The sequence below is a fragment of the Cyanistes caeruleus genome, chromosome 5 (genome assembly GCF_971803275.1).
Source record: "Cyanistes caeruleus chromosome 5, bCyaCae1.hap1.1, whole genome shotgun sequence".
Taxonomy (NCBI): Eukaryota; Metazoa; Chordata; class Aves; order Passeriformes; family Paridae; genus Cyanistes; species Cyanistes caeruleus.
In genome coordinates, this window is record NC_141705.1 from 73,515,615 (window position 1) to 73,537,504 (window position 21,890).

Below are 21,890 nucleotides of genomic sequence, written 5' to 3' on the forward strand. Positions count from 1 at the left end.
CCTCAATGTTGACCACTGGGAACAGCGGTGGTGGCGCGCCCCCTGAGCTTCCCCCCACCTCTAAGCCTAGTTCTCTCTAATAAAGGCTTGTTAAAGGGAGCAGAAGGTCTCCTAGGCCTTCGATTTACATCACCATTACAAATCAGAAGGGACTAGGTGAGGTATATTTTGAGTTAGGATATGTAGGGAATATTTTAAGAAAGGACTATTTAATTTTGTTTATCAAGAAAGCAAAACCATGCAAAGCACCTATAAAGTGAAACTAGCTTTTTTGGATTGAGTTTTATTAACTGTATTCACCTAACAGAAAGAAAATGTAGTCAAGCATTTTGTATTATGAGAAGAAATGAATTTTAAGACTCTCACAGAGATGTGATGACATCTGACAGATTGCATTAATGTGTGCTTCCACACTGAGAATACTGTTTTAATTAGTATATAAAGAAAATTAGGGTAGTACCAAAACTGGTATGATGCATGATGAAGTGATGCAGGCCAGAGATTTCCCGAGCTAGCTTAGATAGGTTTTTTTTTTTCACTCTGGCACGGGCCAGGAGGGGCCCAGACCAGGGCTGCTGTTTGAGCCCCAGTTCGGGCTTGAGCTTTTCGGCCCTTCTTTGAACACAAGTCTTTGAGATCAGGCGAAGGGATGAGGGGAGGACTTTCTTGTGGTTTGCAATTCAAGTTTTATTCTGTAAGGAGAAACTCCGGAGAAAGACAAAGGACGTGTGGTCTGACCATCTCCTTTTAAAGGGTTTACACCTCGTGGGGTTGGGAATTTTGAGAACCAGTTAGAAATTACAGCTGGCGGGCACACAAACTTTCTACGAATAAGATACCGACAGGTAAAATAAGCGGTAACGGACATGGAAATTCTCGAATTAATTTCCAAGGATTACGGGTTTTTTCACGGGCGGGGTGGACCCGCGGGGTGCAGCCACTGGGAAGATGGGGAGAAACCAAGCCGCCTGAGCCCCTGGGACACAGGGAACCGGAAACACGCGGGCAAAAGCGACAGAAACACCGCGCTGGGGCCAGAGCAACAACGAAGCAGACCCCCGGCGGCGGCGGCTGCGGTCGCCCGCTGGGGCCGGGACAACAAAGGAGCAGGTCCCTTGTGGCCACCCGGCGGGAAAACGGAGACTGACATAGCGCGGGGAGAAACACAAGCTGAAACTGGAGCCCGGGGCCCCGCGGTCCGGGGCCCACAGGAGCGAACCTGCTGCGGGGGTATGGCGGCGGCGGGGGCCGCCGGGCGCAGCCGACGTGGGACTGGGGCACGCGGAACCCCAGCCACGGCCGAAGGGAAAAAAACACACACAAAAGCCTCCAACCAAGCTGGCAAACTAAAAAGTCCACCACAACAGTGAAGAATAAAGTTATTAAAGATAAGTACTGTTTAATACCAAATAGTGCAACTGCAGCATGAACTTATCCTCACAAAATGAGAGATATATAGCAGGAATGAAAAATGGCCTAAATTACATAGAAATATATTAATGAGGACTTATTCAAACTCTGCCAATTCTTTGATGTTGGGGTTGGATAGGAACCCAGGGAAAAGGCCATAGGAAAAACCCTCTGGTTATGAAGAGGAGAGTATTAACCACACTGCTCCCTGTTCAGTTTTATGTAAACGTTACCAGAAAGTTTTCTGGTTTTGCTATTATTATTGGTTCATGTTTGGTGCAATATTTTACATATTTACACCCTTTCCTATTGGACCCATACCTCAGACCCTGCCCTGAGCTTAATTTATAAAAGTTACTGTATCCCATTGACCCTCGCCTTTTTGGTGCACCCTTTATGCTCTTCAGATTGTCTGTTGTTTTCATATAAAAGTTCATTATTTTCCAGGCCACTAAATCGAGCCCATCTGTCCCCAACTGGTCCGGTCTCAATGAAGTTATGGATAAAGAAAAGCCTAGCCTGGCTTTTATCTTTTATCTTTTTTTTTTTTTTTTTTATCTCTTTTTATCTTGACAAAATGTGTTGCTGAGATTTGATAAGAAAATGTGTCGGCTTTATTTAAGCCTGTTAAAATGGTAAGCAATACAGGCTATCAGAAAGTTTTCAGGTACACTTACGTCTTTGTATTTTCTATGTCTTCTTGCTTGTTGCCTTTAGCTGTTCAGCAGAGACCACATCTGATGCAATCCTGATGTGATGACCAGTTAAACTGCTGATTTGATTTGATTTGATTTGATTTGATTTGATTTGATGTGCTTTCATCAGGAGTTAGGTATACTATTCCTACTTCTTGACCATAGGCCTATTCCTACAGTCAAATCTTCCTAGAAACTCTGGGAAATTTTTTTTTCTCCTTTTTACACTGTCTGCATAAAATGAACTTTATATTCTTTATCTTATTCCTTAGAGTTTGTAACAGATTAAGAAGGGATGCCTTAACAAAACTCTAAGGTCCCTTAGGGATAAATAGAAGTAGCAATCTTGTGGCAAAACATCTGGTAGGACTTCCATTGCCTTTCCCTGAGCTGCAGCTCTTTTTTATCTTCTGTTCATCAACACCTGTTCAAGCCATGTATGTACTCACTTATATGTAAATATAGGAAAATAGCCACTTGAAAAATTTTATCAAATTCTTTATTTTTTTTCTATAAATTATTGGAATTCCATGCTTTCTGTTTGGAAAATCAAATAAGTCTTTTTCTTAAATTTTCATTGGAAATGTACTTTTACATTTGGTTGGTTTTTTTTTTTTTGCATGTTGAGTCTTGTCATAAATTCTGAATGTCTTACTTAAGTAATGAGTAGGTAAAATTTATTCTGCAACTCCCTTTCAGAAATGGGGAAAGGGAACATAAGTTTCATCATTCTTCTGCATTTCAAATAGTAACTCCTGCTATCCACACTTCTGAGAACATATTTTCTTTTAAGTAAGCCTTACTTAATTTTTTTCATTTCAATTTTTTTGAGAACAAGTGACATCGTGGTAGGATATGTACTTAGTTTTTGTCTTGTAGATGTGCTGCTAAAGGAATGGAACCAATTTCCATTGAAAGAAAAGCTTTTGCTTTTGTGGCTTCATGATAGCATTTTAAATGTATTTGTCAAGTATTTTAAGGCTTTAAGGTTCCTCAGCTGATATGCCCGTAAGTGCTTTAATAAAAGTTTTCTGATTAATTTTTAGTGTGCTGTTCTCTTAAACTGCAATATTGAACACAAGCCACACACAAATGCTATAAAATTCCAAGGAATATATTTTCTTCTCTTTTCCTGGTTTTCTGTTGTCTTATTGCCCTCATACAAATCTTGAAAGCAGACAACTACCACATATTTCTTTCAGGCATCTAGGAGAGGACTTTTGGCAGAGAAAAAAAAAATGTTTCGAAGGTCTGAAATTCCTTTCTTCAGAGGCTGAAACAGGACATTTTGTAGTTTGAACAAGTAAGAATTGGAAAGAATTTGGCTAAGTATCAAAAAATCCCAGGAATTTTTCCAGTTGTTTCATAGTTTCTATTGTAGATTTTTTTTTGGTAATAGCTTGCACTTTTGATGCATTTGTCACTATGTCATCTCTAGTGATTGACAGTCAATATAGTCTATCTTAATTTGCAGCTGGTTTGTGGAATTTTAAAAATTTCATTTATTATTTCTAAAAATCTGTCAGATTTTCAGTGAGCTAGTACCATTTATTAGGCCAGTAATATAATCTCTCAGTACTTAGTCTGTTTATGTATTTTGTACTCTGTGTCTTAAATTCTTTTTAGGTTCTCAACATTTTGTTTATTCTACCACATGATGTGTTTTGACTGTGTTCTGTCATTGAACTGCTTTCCTCAAACTGTTCCTGTTGTAATGCCTCCCATTGTTGATGTCACTTGCAAGTGCAGAATGCTTTCTTGACGAATCATTTACCATACATGTTCTTTATTTTCAGAGTAGGTCAGACCACTCAGATTCCTAACATCTTAATAGGTGAAGCAGGATCTTATTACTGAGTTTTGTCACATACCTAAATATGGGTGTTAAATGCAAGCAGCAAGCAGAGAGCACAGTGCCTGTGGAAAAGCAGGTCACATAACATTCTCAGTCTCGCCTGAGAAAGTGGCCTGGGAAATCATAAGGGGGAATTAAAACAATCCTCAGAGATAGAAGACAGCCTTGCAGGTGCTGTTTGTCAGTTTCTTGTTTTCATGCAAGAGAAGATCTTTCTTGCAAGGGTGGTGTACCCCACTGACCAATGATGGTGATGAGTTAGTTCACTGATCAATAAGGGTTTTACCTTTCCGGACCTTCGCATATCAATCTATAAAAGAAGATCTGAGGTAATAGACCTTGCTCTCCTGTTCAACGCACAAGAGAGTCCGTGTCGTGCTTCTCGCTGTTCCCAATATAGTGTGGCACCTAAAGTGTGCAAAACAAAAAAAACTTATAGAGAAAATTAGCAATGAGAGCAAAAGTCACATGCTTAAAATAAAAGTTACTAATGTCAGTAATATTGGTAGTGATTTTCATAGAAACTAATCTGGAGCAGACTTCATTGCTAATGACAAGCCCATGACTGCTACTAGTGAAATCAGGCTTGATTACTTCTACAAATAGCCTTCAATTTATCTTACAATATAAACAATGTAAAATATAAGAAACAGAATAGGGAATGAAATAGTAATTTAGAATTGATCTTGCAATATAACATCAAAATATATTTGTTGAAGTTTTTACTGTATAAATACTTCAACTCAGACACAAAAATAATTAACATGAAAATGTTTCCTTCTGCGATTCTTGTCAATCATGAAATGTTTATTTTGCAGTATTCAGAAATACTTATTGCAGCCCATTAGATTTTTTTTCCATCTGTAGCAAGTCATGATTTGGCAGAAACAGGAGTCTCTTCAATCTCAAAATAATAATAAAAACAAAAATGCAAACAGCATCTTCCAGAGGCTCTCTTCTTGCATTCCTTCAAAAGACTTTTCTCCTGGTATCTATTCAGTCCTCAAAACCTTTAAGGGAATTCTTTTGTGCTCTAATGCAGCAAACAGTGTATTAATTGATCATGAGACTAATTTACTGGTACTTATAACTCTGCCTTGGTAAATGTCATATATTTAGCAAACAGCTTGTGCAAGGTGAATAACCTGACATGATCTTGCTTTTTTTTGTATTTCATTTGGTTCCTGATACTTTCAGTGATACCTTTTGTTTAACAGGTCTTTCTGTCTGTATTTACTGTTAGATGCAATATTTTACTCAGTAACAGGTCTTTAGTTTCATTTGTAATGTTGAATTTTTGACATGAAAGAAATAAAATTTTATTCTGAGTTAAGTACTATATAGCACTGGAACATCAACTTTGTGTAGTCTTCTAATTACAATATATAGTATACAAATTACAGCATATTCCTATCCTTGTTCCTATCCATTGTTCCTATGCTACATTCATTTTAACTTGACATTTAATGTTAAGTGCCCATCTTACCACCAATAACCCATCTGAACCTGCACTCAAGAATCCAATTACTGAAAAGATTTAAGTTCTTGCCTGAATCTCCTTCTTTCTAGGGAAAGTAGACACAAGACAGGATAAATCAGAAATATCAAAACCTTTCAGAAACTCCTATACTTGCATATATTTTCCCTAAAGGTGTTTCCTTGCAGTATGGCCATGGGAGTAAAAATCCCTAGGTCATTAACCTCACTTTTTTTGTAGAAAAAATGGTAAGTAAAAATACTTAATAAAAATAACTTTATTGTTTTCAATTTAGTATCTCCACACCTCTGCTATTTTGCTTGATTGCAAGACCTTTCTCATTTACATTAAATTTTGAACAATCTTTCCAAGTTTCAAGTTGCATTCTGTTGTCACGTACACGCATATAATTTTATTTAAATCACAGAGTATTTTGAGTTCGATCCACAAGGGTCTTTGAGTCCAACAGTTAGGTAAACACACAGTAGTTGAACTCTGTAAGTACTTTAGTCTTTTCCCTATGCATTACATTTCTGTGTAATGAGGCCTAACATTATTTGTATTCTTTCCACAGTAGAATCCAGCTTGAGCTCTTATTAAGGGTAGAAATTTTCAACTGTGCATTTTGGGAACTTTTACTTCTGGAAGTGCAAGACATAAGTGACACCAGATAAAGACATCCAAGAATCACTTCCTCTAGCTTTTCTACTGTGTCCAAATTTTAAAGGCATAGCTTTATAAAGACACTGTTTGTCTCAGCCAGAAAAAGAAGAAAGAGGAATTTACAGCAATATATGAAGAAGACGTCATTTATGTTTTCAAAAATGAAATTTTTCTGGTGGCTTTCCAACTATGCTGAACTGAACTTTTACATAGGTCAAATTAATTTGAAGTAGATGAACACTACTTATATTTGGCAACATCTAAGAAGCTGCTGTTTTTCCACTTCAGAGGCATTTCATGTTACTCGCTTTCATTTATCATACTAGCGCATAAAAATACAGCATAGTAGATTTATTAGTTTTGAGCACCAAATCACAGAAACACGATGATGTTGTCAGCTGATGTAGTAAAAACGGAATTTGTGGAGGGGAAAAAATGCAGAGCCATTTTCTATATGGGCTATTAATAAAACTCCTTCTTGCATTATACTGATTCTTGTGTGGTGGTTTGTTGGTTTGCTCTTGTTCTAAAACAGTACATAGTCTCTGTGCTTATCTGGGAGGGAGTGAGAGCAAAAAAATGAATTCTTTTATAGAATATAAAATAAAAAGAATAAAAAATAAAAGAATTTATATATAGTGCTTTTATAGAATCATAGAATAGTTTGGGTTGGAAGGAACCTTAAAGATCTTTAGGTTTCACTCCTCCCTGCCTGGCAGGGATGCATTCCACTAGATCAAAGTTTGGTAGCATTGTATAGTAACTCTGGGCCCTCAAAAATAGGAGGGCTACAATGCCATCACCCAACTTTCTCAGAGTGGAATTTGTACCATACCATCTTTATTCCTGTTTATTTTACTTTATGCAAAAATATTTATTCTATAGAATTCTTTGAAAATTAAAAGAAATTTGTTCCATTCCTCCATGTAAGCAGCAGTTTTTTGAAAATCCCTCTGATACCTATGCCTCCAGAGAGACCACAATGAACAGAATAGAAAGCATTTTTCTGTTTCATCCTTCTATGTAGTAGTCTGAAAGCAATCCAGTGGGAGATCCCAAGTCAGAAATACAATTTATTAAATCGTTAAGTTTAATAATTTAATTTTAATTTTATTGCTAATGTTTTAATGTTAATTTTAATAAATTATTAAACTAAATGCAGTAATAAAGAAACACCAAGAGAGTCAGGATAGAACCTGAGATCCTGTTGGTCAGGGTGTTGGTAGCAGTCTGACTAAATGGTGGCTGCAGTCCTCCTGGAGTGACAAATGTTGTTCTGTTGAAGCAGTAATCCTGTAGAAGGGTTCCATTGAACTGTGAAGATCCGATGGTGGTTATGGAGAACTTGTTCTCTGGGAATTCAGTGGATAAAACTGACCAATGTGTTCCAAACTCAGATTATATCCAGGTAGGAATGCTTTGCTCCTCCCCATGGGCAGAGCATCTCACAATGGAATGTTGTAATTTTATCAGTCAAGCAGTGAGAGTCAATGGCCCATTTACAGAAGATACTCGCCTGGAATAATCAGGAATGAGTCGTGAAGGAGATAAGGAACACTGCCCCACCTGCTTTTAACAGCTTATGAAGATGATGATAAAACACGTACTTTTGGATACATCTTACATTGTAACCTAAAACATCTTGTAATACCTTGTTAATGTGTTCCAGTCCTATTCCAGAGGCTTTATTTGATTTATTTTTTTTTTTTTTATTTGTTTTAAAAATCTTTGTTCTTGGTGAGTTGGTAATGGTCTTATTCTTTTGAGTACACCTAAAACTTGTTCTTTCAACCATTTCTTATATTTCATATCAAGTATGTTGGTCTCAGAATTAAATAGTAGACGAAAGATGGTTGATATGCATTTAATTGCTATAAAATGATATTGCACTGTAACCAGCCTGGCAAAAAGTCCTATGCTTCCAGAGGTTAATTCTTCTAAGACCTGTGTGTTTTACACTATAGTAACTTTTCATGCTGGGCTGAAATCTAATTCTGTTATTATAAAAAAAGGCCATCATATTTGAAAATAATTTTGAATTTTAACATTGCTATTTTTCCATAATTTAATTTCATTGTGATGGGAAGTATCATGGCGTAAAATAGCTTTGCATAGGGGATGTGAAGCACAGATAATCTATTTGAATTAGCTGTGACTACACTGGTCATAGTGTAACAAGGACCTGAACCCTTTTATTCAGAACTTTGAAGTTTCTGTCTTTTCCTCCAACTTTTCTACAACAAGTCCTTTATTCCAAAAATTGTACTTTTGTTCTGAAGAGATGGACAAGTGATTACTTAAATTTATTTCCATTTATGGATATATATACAATATTTTTAAAATACTTGATTGTAGTATACAGTTGTCTTTGATATAAAGGATATTATCAGGGAACAACTGAAATTTAGGTTATCTTTGCATTATTATAGAGATTTACAGTTTTCAAAATAGTTTATCAGTTTTCATTTTAAGCATTTAAATTTAAAATCATTATTCTCTTTATATTAACTGAAATACATGTAGGGCCACTGTAGGTAATCTGCTACTGAGACTGTCAAAGTAGAATTAATACTGGATATACTTGTTAATTTTCCAAAAGTTATTAGGATTGTCTGTTTTTCATCTATGTGCTTTCTAAACATCATTAAAAATCACTTCTATACATTGTATATAATAAATATAATAATTTTATTGTCTAATTAATTAGTTATTAAGTAAATGTGTTCTTAATTAATTAATAGTTAAATTGTCTATAATAAAAATCCCTATTTTCTGAGCCAATACTCTCAGTCCTTCTTATACCTGAATGTCCACATGTATGTTTGTTACTAGCTATTGGGAACGGCAAGAAGCATGACACTGACTCTCTTGTGTGTTGAGCAGGAGAGCAAGGTCTATTACTTCAGATCTTCTTTTATAGACTGAGACGCGAAAGTACAGAAAGGTAAAACTCTTATTGGTCAGTGAACTAACACATCACCATCATTGGTCAGTGGGGTACACCACCCCTCGACCTTCTCCTGCAAGAAAACAAGGAACAGAGAAACAGCACCTGCAAGACTGTTTTCTGTCTCTGAGGATTGTTTTAATTCCTCCTTATGATTTCCCAGGCCACTTTCTCAGGCGAGACTGAGAATGTTACGTGACCTGCTTTTCCACAGACACTGTGCTCCCTGCTTTTGCTCATATTTAGCATCTATAGGTCAGTAAATTCATAATTTAAAACTCAGCATATATGTTTGAAAAATCAAGAACCCATTATTTCAAGGCATCCTGTAGATAGTCAAATGTATCTGTGCAGAGGAAATGAAGTGACCTTGTTCCACAACAGACCTGAACAACTGTTACAATCTGATTGAATTCTACATCATGGTTTTTAACTGCTTCCTGCAGCTAACAATTTTAGGCTATGATAAGAGGAAACACTGTCTATGACTGGTTGCTAATGACAGCTGAATGTCACAAATGACAGCCACTTTGGTAGCAATGCTGGCAGGCTGAGATGGAAGAGGAAGGTGAATGTCAGTCTAATAAATCTGGGCTGCTTTGGAAAACCTTATGAATGGTTTATTATTGCTCCTATGTGTTTTCTTTTTTTCCCTACCCTGACCTTAAGTGTCTGATCACTGTGATATCTATGTAAATATGCAGTAGACTTTTTTTCACTACTACTCCTAGTCAAGGCTTTTCCTCAACATTACCAAATGACTGGTACACTTGGAAAAACTATCAGCAGAATCAGCAGGATACACTAGAGATTTTAGTTTTTTCATTTTGGCTTTGGTAAATTATAGTCCTTTTTCCTTCCAAGTGAATGATCCTTTCAGAATAAAGTTTCTGTGCTATAATATAACTAAGATTTGACCTGCAGGGTCTACCCCTCTAAAGAAAACTTATCTCCTTAAATGTTTAATTCTGAAATTTTTTTCACTAGAGTGGAAAAATTCTAAATGGAAATATGACAAAAGCAAATGATGTTAAGGAGGAACTCCATTCTGCACAGGTTTGTATGAAAAAAGCATAAATGAGAAATATTTTAAAAGATAAAGTTTTAAATGTAAAAGGATGGATCATTTTTTTTTTTTTTCTTTCTCCCCTTTCTGGGAAAATCTTGTAAATTATTAGAATGGTATTTTATTTGCTTTTCTAGTTTTGTGTAGGTTTATCAGGAATTTTGTTTCTGGTGTATGAACTTCAGGTGATTCAGAAGTACAACTGAATTTTGAGTGACTGCTCACAAACATGTGTCTATGACGGGTAGGTGGTTAATTGTGGACCTGATTTTCTGAGTCTTAGAGAGTTTTGAGCCTGTCAGTGGCTGATCTGTTCCCAAGGGAAAGTCTCTTGGGAACATATCTCATTCAAGGACTGTTTTTGTAAATAATTTGTAGTTCTCAAAACAATATTGTACAGCTGTGATGAGTGTGTTTTCTCTTGTTCCACCAATGGGACAGAGAGGTGGTGTTCCCTTTACCAATCATGTTAAACTTGTATCGCAACACCCTATAAAAAGGGCTGAAAAGCTCGGAAATACACCCACTCCTGAAGGATCCTCTCTCTGCCTTTTGAATTGAATCCACGCTTTTTATTTCATGTCCAACAGTGACAGGTATTCTTACTCAAAGAACTATAGCTGGACTTTGAACTTAAGAAACTCTTACCCAACAATCTGCTTTTGAGATGCTGAATTTCACAGTACATTTTTCCTCCTTAAGCTTCTGGGATCCTTGTTAAGGGTGACTGCAGGCATGTAACAGAGCACAGGATGCAAGTTTAGAAAGATGCCACATTCTTTTAAGTTACTTGAATGCTTATTTAATGGATTATGGGACTGGTTGGCTCACTAGAATTCCACAACAATTATTCAACTATTTCTTTTGTTAACTGAATCAGTAAATTTCTTTCAGGATAGATATATCATGTTCTATGTCTTTAAGTTTGTCGGCTTCGAAATGTTAAGGAATAACAACCTATACAGTGACATACTGTGCTATCAGGAAACTCTAATGCAGGAAGAAGATGTTTCTTGCTAGCGTTTAATCTGTAAATTTCATTACATGTTAAATGCTTGAAATCATGAGATACGGGTCAGTACCATATCTTTATTTGCATATTGATATCTAAAGATGCTTAAGATAAAAAAGTTCATGATAATTTTTATCCATGAAATTACAAAAATATACTTCAATTAGTTTTCAAAATTCCTTATTATGACAGTAGACCAAATTTTTTTTTAAAACTGAAAATGTACACCTAATGCAAATCTACATTAATTTATTTTATGCTATAAAAATTCAAATTCATTTGTAGTCTGAAAGATCTCAACATGTATAAATGCAGCAAAGCGGATGGGATGAAAGTGCCTTTCAAAGATAATGTATGAAAAGAGTGGATAAAAACTTGACTTTCAGTTCTTCTGGGAGACAAGTGTCACTTTTTCGTGTGCAAGAATTGCATCTGTAAAAACACTCTTCCAGCTAACACAGCCTTATAGATTGGAAGAAAAGAACAAAAGTAGAACTGTCTGGTGGAGATTTTTTTGTTACAGCTAGTAAAAAATGAAAAAAACCCAAAAACACCGAGAAAACAAACCCATATAATAAATGACTAGCTTCTTCTTTTTATAACTGCTAAGTATTTGGACTATTGAGGCAGACTGAGTCATAAAAAATAAGGTTAGAAAAGAATGAAAGAGGTTACAGAGAACTGCTTTCCTTTCCCATTATTAAATGTTCTTTTGTACTTACAAGTGTTTCTGGCTTTATTGGCCCTTGAGCACTAAGCTGCTCCCTGGAGCTGGTCTGCTCAAAGACAGGAAAACATTACTTATAGATTATCCACATCTTGGATGCTGAGAACAGCCAGACATATCCAGCCAGGGTCCTCTCCCTCTGGATGATCTTGTCCAAAGAGGCTTCTTATGGTTAGGTACTAAGTTATTTTTCTAGTAACTTTTTGGTGCAGAGATGTAAGTGGGTGCAGAACCTAAATGGTTGCTTAAGTCCTGCTTTTCTGAGATGTCAGATAGTTATCAAAGATTCTTTGTCCTGCAAACTACTCCCCATCAAGGAGGTTTTGGCTGAGCTTATCAGGGATGTCTCAGGGCTTCTGCTAAATCTCTGTTGCCACATTTACTGGCTTGCCTTTGACAATGTTCTGTCAGAAGGGAAAACTAGATGGTAAGCCAGAGAAGTAAAATTAATCATAAAAGATGCCAGGTGTTCGTCTGGCAATGATTGCTATTCTCTTGTTAGCTTCAAGTTTGGGTGTCTGTCCAGCTGGTAACTAAGTCTAAGAGAAGTTGTCCTGCTTCATGATATTAAGTGAATTTAAATTTTCAAGAAGAAAGTCAATGTTTGATGCTAAAAAGGGATGAAAAAAGCCCTGCACAACCAAACACATCCATACAGAAAGTCAAGGATTAATCAGCATGAGTGAACAATACTCAGGGGCTTATGGTTAAGTAATTAGGTGGGTCATAGAAAAGCTTGGACATGTATACAAAGAGGATTCCAGGTGTACTACCATATCCTACAATTTCAGCCAGGTGCTGCAAAATATGAACCCTGGACTAAGACCAAGAAATGTTAAAGTTGAGTTTTCCTTTGGGACTGAATTTCCAGGAAGCTTAGTTAAGCAAACTTAAGGTTCGATCTTGATATGGAGAATTAGTAAAGGGTCCAAACTTGAAAACAAGGAATATTTTTTAGCTAGATTTATAACATGAGTTTTAGTAATTTTAAGATTTGATGCTACTTGTAGTCTCCTAAGAACATTTAGGACAAGGACTAGGTCACTATGCTAAAGCTAGCTTCTGGGTCAGTTTTCATGTCCTCATCTAAGAGAGGATATATTATGGCAAAGGAAACAAAATTCAGCTCTAGGATTGGCAGGAATTCTTTGCATTGTGGTTAAAATGTTTAATGAGCTGGCACTGCTTTGCTTATTTCTGTGTCCAACTCTATTCTAACTGAACTGTTGAGGAAGAACTTATTTGGATGTTGGTGTTATTTCCTCTAGGAGCTGCTGCTGAATTTGGTGGTGCTGAATTCTGAGACTGACTGCAGATTTCCAACTTCCATGGCTGAATCATTTTTTCTAAGTTAACTTCCATTATGAATATGAAAAGTTTTGTCAGGTAAATGTTAAGCTTTTCTTTTTTTTTTCTTTAGGTTGAGATAAGGAAATGAATTAGAAATATTTTTACTTTCTACAATATGAATAGGGTAAGATTTCTACCCTTTCAGAAAATAAAATAATAGTTGTAACAAAATTTTTCCTGCCAGTAACTTACCTGACATGTTCTGAACTACAATTTTGTGATGATTTTTCTTATTATAAAAAGAAATTAGTCTCTCTGGATGTCAATGTCTTTCAAACTCAACTTTTTAACAGGCTTAAAATATGCAAGAAATATTTCTTTAAAGACTTTCTTTGCATAATTCATATTCATTATTCTACAGCAAATGTTTCTTTCAAGAAAAAAAAGATGAAGGGTATGTTTAAAAATTATGACTAAGTATAACAAATTTAAATATAGATGTGGCCAAATGTGCTCTCAAACTTTAGGAGCTTCTGAATGTGAAATGAATTAAATTCCTGGCACATTTTCATAACCATTGAATTGCTACATTACTGTGTAAATCTTGGATTTCTTTTTTTTTTTCATGAAGAAAGAAAAAGCTCTCGTAATGAAAGATTGGTTTGTAACTTCAAGGAGAGCCTGAAAATGAAATTTCTTGCTCTCTGCAGAAAAGCCCATATTTTGTCTGAATTTTTACCTTCCCTTTCTAATATTGCTGTTCTTTAAATCTCCCTTTCTCAGTATTTCCATCCAGTATTTTTATTTCATATTAGAAATGCTCTCTTTTTTCATACATTCTCATATCTCTAGTCCATAGAGAAGCCCTTTAATTGTCCTGTACTAATTGAGATTCTAATGTGGAACAGCAGCTAGCAAACTCCTGGCCTGGCCTGTAGATATGCGTGGTTTGTTTTTCTTTATTTACTAAAGCTTCCACTTCTGAGAATACAAAACAGTTAATGAATAGATTTTGCTAAATCATATTCTCAAAATAATAATAATAATAATATTCTTGGAGTGTTAAAGTGTTTCATCATTTTACTGATTTCTTTTTTGGTGAATCATTTTAACTGAACCAATGTACTATGAAATTTCACTATGAATATTATATTAGAAACAGAAAAATTTGCTCTGCTTTTGAAAACAAGAAGATGGAAGAAGCAAAGAAAGGTCAAATTCAAGGTAACCTTTTTAAATAACATTGAGTATCCCCACTGTCAGAGTTCATCCGTACCTCAAATCTTTATAGAGATAAAAAAATAATAAATAGGAAATTCAAGTCTGTCCAAGTACCAGTGAATATATAATCTTTATTTTCATTGACATCCAGTTTGGCCACATAGACCATGAAAGCCACTAATTTAATAATAGGTAGTGATGTAGTAATGTTCCTGAGGCTCATCCAAAGGCAAGGTAGCTGTTTAAAATTAGAGTTTATGTGGGAAAATTTTTGTAGTATGATATAGGACAGATGGTCAGTGACATATTTTTTATTTGATAATAGAAAAAAAAGTCAAAATTATCTCCCTTGTTTATGTTTTTAATTTCTTGTAACTCCATGCAACATATCACATTAGCAATAGGTTAATATAGAAGCAAAGGATTTTTCTAACTACTTCTCAAGTCAAAAGTATTGTTTAATTTAAATGGAAATTTGATAATAATAACAGAAATATAACAATTTATATTTAGAGTCATGTATTTTCCTGTGTATGACCCTTATACTACACTAAAGTCTTTCATTATTTATCAGAAGTGATTTTTAATAGATTAGGTACATAAATGTAAATGTAATTTAATGCAATTTTTCTGTGTTGGGTCAGCGAATTTAATAGCATTTTTTCAGAACTTAAAAGCATTTCTTCATTTACTCATGTTTTTTTCTAAAGAGATGCTGTCCCACTTGAGTCTACTCCATTTTTTGGTGTGAATTTCATCTTGTGCTATCAGAGAAACAAAATCTGAAAATATCTTGAATCCATGGGCAGCTGAATAAAGGGAACTTCTTTTTCTATTTATAGTTTTTCCTCACCAAAGGTCTTTTCCACAGAATCAGATACCTCTAACTTTCACAATCCTTCATGTGCATTTTAACCTTGTCACCTATGAAACAGTGGTATTGGCCCGGGAAAACTAGAATTTTATTGGATACTAGAAAGTGAATAGGTTTTATAGTGGCATCCTGGCATGCATGTCCACACATATATGAGAGACATAAAAAATATGTGTTATGTGGAAAATAGTTTTCCGAATAATACAATAACTCTTTTTAAAGGTCTTTAAGGATTACAAAATATGAAATAGAATGTTTGCAAAAATGAGAATTTAACTAATAGCTGCCTGACAGAAAAGCAAAATCATTCCAATTTTTATTTTGCAATTGTTAATTAGCTTTCTTTCTTGGGTTTCTTTTTGGGTTTTTTTTAGGGTTTTTTCACTAAAAATCCATTCAAGTTTGGAGTGTCAAGTTGTTTCTTTTCAAGAAATTTTAGCAAAATAGCAAAGAATAGGATTGTAGAAAAAGTTTTGGGTGGTTTTTTTTTGTTTTTGTTTGTTTGTTTTACTTTCTACTTTAAATTGTGAAGCTACTTTTATAGCAGAAAAAAATCAAATGTTGAGGTATTAGGAATGTCAGTTTTGAGGCCAGGAATTAAAAATATAAATCAGTGCAGGACACTTGCCTCTTTCTCTACTATTAGCAGCAGATGTCTTTACTTGGATTTATGAATTTGGATAAACTATGAATTTGCATTTTTTTTTTTTATGCTGAAAGAAAAAAAGACATTAAATAATTTTTACAGGCTCTGACAGAAAAATGAAGACATTAGTGCTTTCAGAGGTATCATGGACATATACACAAGTGGACACTCACACAAGTGAGTAGTTCATAATGCAAATCAAGATAACAGTGTGGTATTGAGGTATTCAGTTATATTATCTGCATTTACTAAACTTCAGGGCATTTGTAGCTATTTGAAAATGAAATGTAATTTTCTGGATGAAATGTATTTTGGAAGGGAACATCCCCCAAGAAAGGAACATTAGAAAAGTTTTCTAACTGCTCTGCCTTGTCCACTCTTCTAGATAAGGGATGTTGTTTGTCTAGGTTAATTTTAATGATGCCTCTCAGCTTTTTTCTGATGCTTGCTCATGCTCTCATCTGGTATTCTGGGGTTTGGAGACTTACTATCATTGCTCTCCATTTTCCTGACAGGTGTCCTTTTATTTAAGCTTAGATGTCTAGATTAATACTTTTTTGTTGTTGTTGTTGACCATAGTGAAAAATCTTGAGCAATCAGTATTTTGTGTGAATTTATTGACAATAGTATTTTATGTGGACATTATTTTCAGATTCCTATCTCATGGAAATGATGGTGAAGAAAGAAGAGATAATGTGCATGATTATCTGTTGTGGAAACACCTAACGTAAGAATAAGAATTTCCTTATTTGTTCTCCTGTCAGTGATTTGGTATTTTACCACTTTATTACATTTCATAATACAGCAAAGTATAAAGCTCTTCACATACTTGACTGAGATAGTGCCAAAAAAAATTCTGATTCATAGTTGCTCTGAATAAATGTATGCATCTAACAATGTTTTTATCAGGTAAGAGCACTTCTGTCACTATGAGGTGAAGGGACATGCTTTATTATAAAGTTGATTTTGACCTGCACAGTCATGATGACTTTGTCTTGTTTCCCTGTGCACAGTATCTGACTCATTGTATGAGTGAAGTGACCACAGACTCTGAACTATGTGAACCCTTTAGAATCTACAAGTGAATTCACACAACAGATAACTAATGAGGTTGTACTGGTTTTGGTCACTCAAATTAAATTTTGTCCAATTACTAGCCAGACAAACTATTTTTGTAGAGTTTGGCTTGTTCTGGTAATTATTAAAATTGTCTCCATCTTTACAAAATTATTTAAATCAGATCGTAATGCACTTATTTTTTTAATTAGTAGCTGCACTGGTATTTCAAATATAGGCATTTACTGAAGTTTATAATATATATGTCTGTGTGTGTGTGTGTTTGTATATGTGAAGTATTGTGAATGCTAAACAAAACCTTCCAAGTCTTTAATGTATTATTCAGAGGTCATAATTACAATAAAATGTCCCTTATTTACAAAAGTAATATGGCAGTCTACAGATAAAATTTCTTGCAAATTCAGAAAAGCAGTCTGTAGCAAGGTGTCACTGACTTTATTTCGTGAAGCTAAAGACTACATGATTATGTGCAATATGACACAGGGAAATAACCCTTCTGATCTATGTTGGTGGTCCAAAGCCACCCGTACAGAGGGTAAATGTAAAGTTCATTCCAGTGGCACTCAAATACAAAAGAAGTGTGGACATACAGGAGAGAGCTCAGCAAAGGAGCAACTCTTATACAAAGAAAGGTTGAGAAAGCTGGGACTGCTTAGTCCAGAAGAGGAAATGCTCCAGGAATCTCATCAGCGTGTAGAAATACATGAAAGGAGCAAACCAAACAGAGACAGGCTTTTTCTAGCAGTGCCCAGTTATAGTGAAAGAGATAACAGGCACAAAATGAAATGGCATCAGGTTCCTTTCAAACATCAGAAAAGTGCAACCAAGCTCTGGCACAGAGATAATGTGTAAAGCTCTTTCCTTGGATATATTCAAAAACCATCTGATTGTGGTCCTGGACAATTGAAAATTGACAAATGAAATGTTCTGGGGTGATCCCATTTGAGCAGAGGGGGGTTTGACCAGATGACATCCAAAATCCCAAGTTTCCAAACTCAACCCTGTGATCCTGTGTGAATGCCCTAAAATAACCAGCCTTTGTCTGTCCTCAAGGCAAAAGTCAGATTTATTTCCTTCTTTGGATTACGTAGGGTTAGCTTCTGCTGTATCACATTGGACTGTGTTGTATATAATGTCATTTAAGATCATACAAATAACCCAGAATGAAAGCAGGAAATCAAAGGATTTTTTTTCATGCTCCCTACAGCAGTACTTTAAATTGCAAATTTCGGGCTTATTTTTGCATTGGTTTAGTTTGCTGAGAGAAGCTATGAAATCACCTGGGCTTGCAGTGCTAGTTTTACTATCCATCTAGTTTTAGTGAACTAAGTTTATTGATAACTGTTTTCTTGATGAAACCGCGTAGTCTGAAAGGTATAATATTTATTATTGTTTTATTGTTTTACAAGAATATAAGCCTATGAAAGGTACAAAATGAATCAAAAGTACATTCTCAGAAGCTTTGTGGTTAGGGGCTCAGATATTTTAAACCATCTTTTTATCATTTACAAATGTTACATAAACGTTATACTAAAATGTTTGATAAATAAGAGTTAATTTGCAGTGTATTGGGGTGATTGTAATTCATGTAGACATTGGTTTTGATGTGAAAATTAGAGTTGTAAAAATTGAACTGGGGATTACTGGCCCCTCCAATAATTACAGAACATGATATATTGCACCCTTCAAATGCACAACCATTTTCAGAGTTTAGGCTATTTTGCATTGGCATAGTGCAGGTACACTTAATTTTACAAACATTCCTGAAAAATTAGTTACAAATTAAAACTATGCATTTATAAGATCTTAATTGTAAAGAGGGGCCGGCTCAATATGCAAAATTTAATTCCATCTTAGTGTAATTGTAAAATTAGAAAACAAAAATTAAAAAAAAAAAAATTGGTTGAAAATACTTTTTTTTTTTTACTTGTGTTAAATGATGTGGTATCTTTCAGGTAAATATATGGGAAATCTTATTTTTGAACCATATTACAAAGAACAGAGGATTAACTTTTCTTAACTTGATTTGTTACTTCATTGTACTTTTGGATGATATGTGTGGATGCTAAATGCAAGAAAGCAGGCGGGGAGCACAGAGCCTTTGTGAAACTAAGTCACACAAGGTTATCACTCTGGCCTGATAAACCATAAGAAGGAATTCAAACAGTCCTTGGAGAAGGACAACAACCGTTGTAGGTGTTGTTTAGGATACTTGTTGTTTATTTGTAAGAAACAGTCAAGGGGTGGTGTTCCTATTTGACCAATAATGGTGATGTATTGGTTTAATGACCAGTGAGAGTTCTACCTCTCAGATCTTCTCAGACCTGCCTATAAAAGAAGATGTGGAATAATAAAACTTTCTATCTTGTGCAACCCAGCTAAGATAGTCTGTGTGTCATACTACCTCACCATTCCTAGTATAGTGCGCTAAATGTGGGTCTTTCTTCCCTTCCTCGAGAGTACAGTACTTTGGGAAGGCTTCCTTCTGTACCCATTCCTCTAAATTTGGCCTGCTGCTTTTTCTTCTTTATGTGAATTATAAAGCTCTTCGTGGAAATACCTGTTTTCACTTTGCAACTGAAACAGCTGCAATTTCTTTCACTGTTTTGTTTGGAATAAGCTGTCTCTGACAGCTCTTTTCAGATTTGTTTTTACAGGGCATCAGATTCCACTGCAGACACACTTCCTTGACTTGGATATCTGTCAGCTGATAGACTACAATTGGTGAAGAGAGAGCTGCTTTCTTAGCTATGATGGGAAAGTTGAAGAAACTAGATAAACTCACAGCCATCCTATTTTAGATGGAAAACTTTCTGGTTTTCTGAATTGTCAAAAGCAGAAAGCTAAGTGAAAAGTGCTAAAGCTTTGTGCATGTGCTGGCTGATATACCTGCAACACCACAAAGGAAACATACAAGGAAGAGAACACAACTCCAAAACCCTTAGCTCACTTTGAAGAGTAACCTGAATTGTGAAACCACAGTTTTGGAATGCCACTGTTGACCAAGGACCAGCTGTACCAGATTTCTGTTAGAGTGTAAGAAGACATAAGGGTTTTGATTCACAGCCCTTCCTCTATTAGTTCATTTGAATGATACATGACGATTTAGCAGAAAATAGAAAATTAAAGCAGAAACTACAAATTATTTCTGAAAATTTTTGCTGTGAAATCACATACAAATAAGAAGGAAGAAAGTACCAATTATATAGAAATGGGATGTTTCTTTTCTATTTCATATCTTATCTTTAGGGTGGGGATGAGCCACTTGGTTAATGCAAGACACTAATCCTGATGTCACAGTGTCATATACAGAGAGGTAATAATCTACTAAATCTTTATTCTTTGCAGAGTGTCATTTGTCATTAGCTTGACCTGCTCATTGTTCAGAATAATCACAAGCCACAGGATCACAACAGCAGTGTGAATGTGAGCTAATAGTCTGTGCTATGAAACAGGGCTGATAACTTAGGTTCAGAGCCATGACAATGCTGGTGCAGTGCTCTCCAATATCTGTCAGGATGGCACATATTCTTAAGCAGTGAGTAAAGAAAGGAAAAATTCTTTAGATTTCAAGTACACGAGAGAGGAAATGGTGGTGGAAGAAAAGGACAAAACAAGTGACAGGATAGTTAAAGAGGATAGCAAAGACACTTGTAGAACCTTCTTTTAGAGGAATAGGAATGAAATATAACACATATAGAAAGAGCTGAAAAGCCAGATTAAAATTAAAACCAGGGAGTTGTGCTTTCAGGACCTCTTTGGCTCCCAAGCATTGAGAGATGATTTTGCAAGATGGAGGACATTGCCAATGAGCCTTCCTGGTAAAGAATGTTTTGATGTTGAAACTTTGTCTAACAAACAAACAAATATCTTATTGCTGAAGCTGAAACTCTGGTGGGCTTATAACTGGCAATGTTAATTTACCTGAAGAGAAAAAAGAAATTAAATTAGCAACCTGATAGTATTACATACTTATCCATGTTTGCATAGCCTTTAGTCTCTGGAGACTCCTGAAAACTTAAAAGGTTTTTGTATGTAAAATACTAGGGATTTACAATATGAACCAATGACTTTTATACCTTATTTTGTATCTGCAAGATCGTAGAAAATTTCTTTTATGTCATTACTATTTTAAAAGTTATACAAATGCCTTTAAACATAGAAACAGAAACTTTTCTCTAGGTTGTACTCTACATGGAAATACCTTGTTTCTTCAGATATCAGGTTGCTCTCTGTTTGTTTCTTATATTTAGTGAATATTGGAATTTGGGTCAAGTATCCTATTTTGTCAATATTTATAGAGTGTTTAAATCCACTGAAGATCTTCCCATATGAAATGTAATCCTAAATATACATTGATCCTTGGCACATTTATGGCTCTAATCAGCTTATTTGTCTAGGTCTCTGACGTGAAATTACTTAAGTAGAAGATTCTATGAATATATAAAATAATATTATTTAGTTCTGTTTTCTAGTGCTTATTAAAATGTTCTTCTTTTTGATATCCAGAAAAATAAGAAGCAGTACTGTGCAAGCAACTTTTATAATTGTCCCTAATGTTGGGATGATGTCTTTGCAGCAGTTGCTACCCTGGTGGATATTTAAAGTACAGAAAATTTGTTGCTATTTTAGAAATGTACAAGCAACAGTAAAGAAAATATATCTATGCATAAGTGTATGGTTTTCAAGTACAGAAAAATATGACTGTTCTTTAACATTTCAGAAGAATTCATCTGTGGTTTATCTGCTTTAATCCTGTTTTCTTTGACTTTGAAGTCCATGATATTTCTGCTACAGGTTTTTACTCACATGATTCCTTCTGTCTAAATAAGTAATTTATTTTTTTGTTTTTTGAGGGCAGTGTAAACTGAGTAAAAAAAAATCATCTTGCTTAGAGACATTTAAAAAAAATATACAATTCAGTAGCAGA

The 21,890-nt window shown here is 35.0% G+C and overlaps 1 protein-coding gene across 3 annotated transcripts in view; it reads left to right on the forward strand.

The window, feature by feature from the left end:
- Positions 1-9,050: 9,050 nt before the first annotated feature.
- LOC111928965 (uncharacterized) overlaps positions 9,051-21,890 on the forward strand; it is a 50,628-nt gene continuing 37,788 nt past the window's right edge. The window contains exons 1-5 of one of the 3 annotated variants that reach the window (XR_002864408.2): positions 10,635-10,709; positions 13,121-13,238; positions 15,986-16,060; positions 16,536-16,610; positions 16,897-17,113. Coding sequence is in view for 1 of the 3 variants with exons in the window: in XM_086890388.1 (XP_086746514.1) it covers positions 13,216-13,238; positions 16,536-16,610 (98 nt within the window). In the remaining 2 variants the exon portion in view is untranslated. Of the gene's footprint in view, positions 10,104-10,634; positions 10,710-13,120; positions 13,239-15,985; positions 16,061-16,535; positions 16,611-16,896; positions 17,592-21,890 lie in introns of those variants that run through there. The other 2 variants (XR_015287206.1, XM_086890388.1) reach the window with 2 other exon arrangements.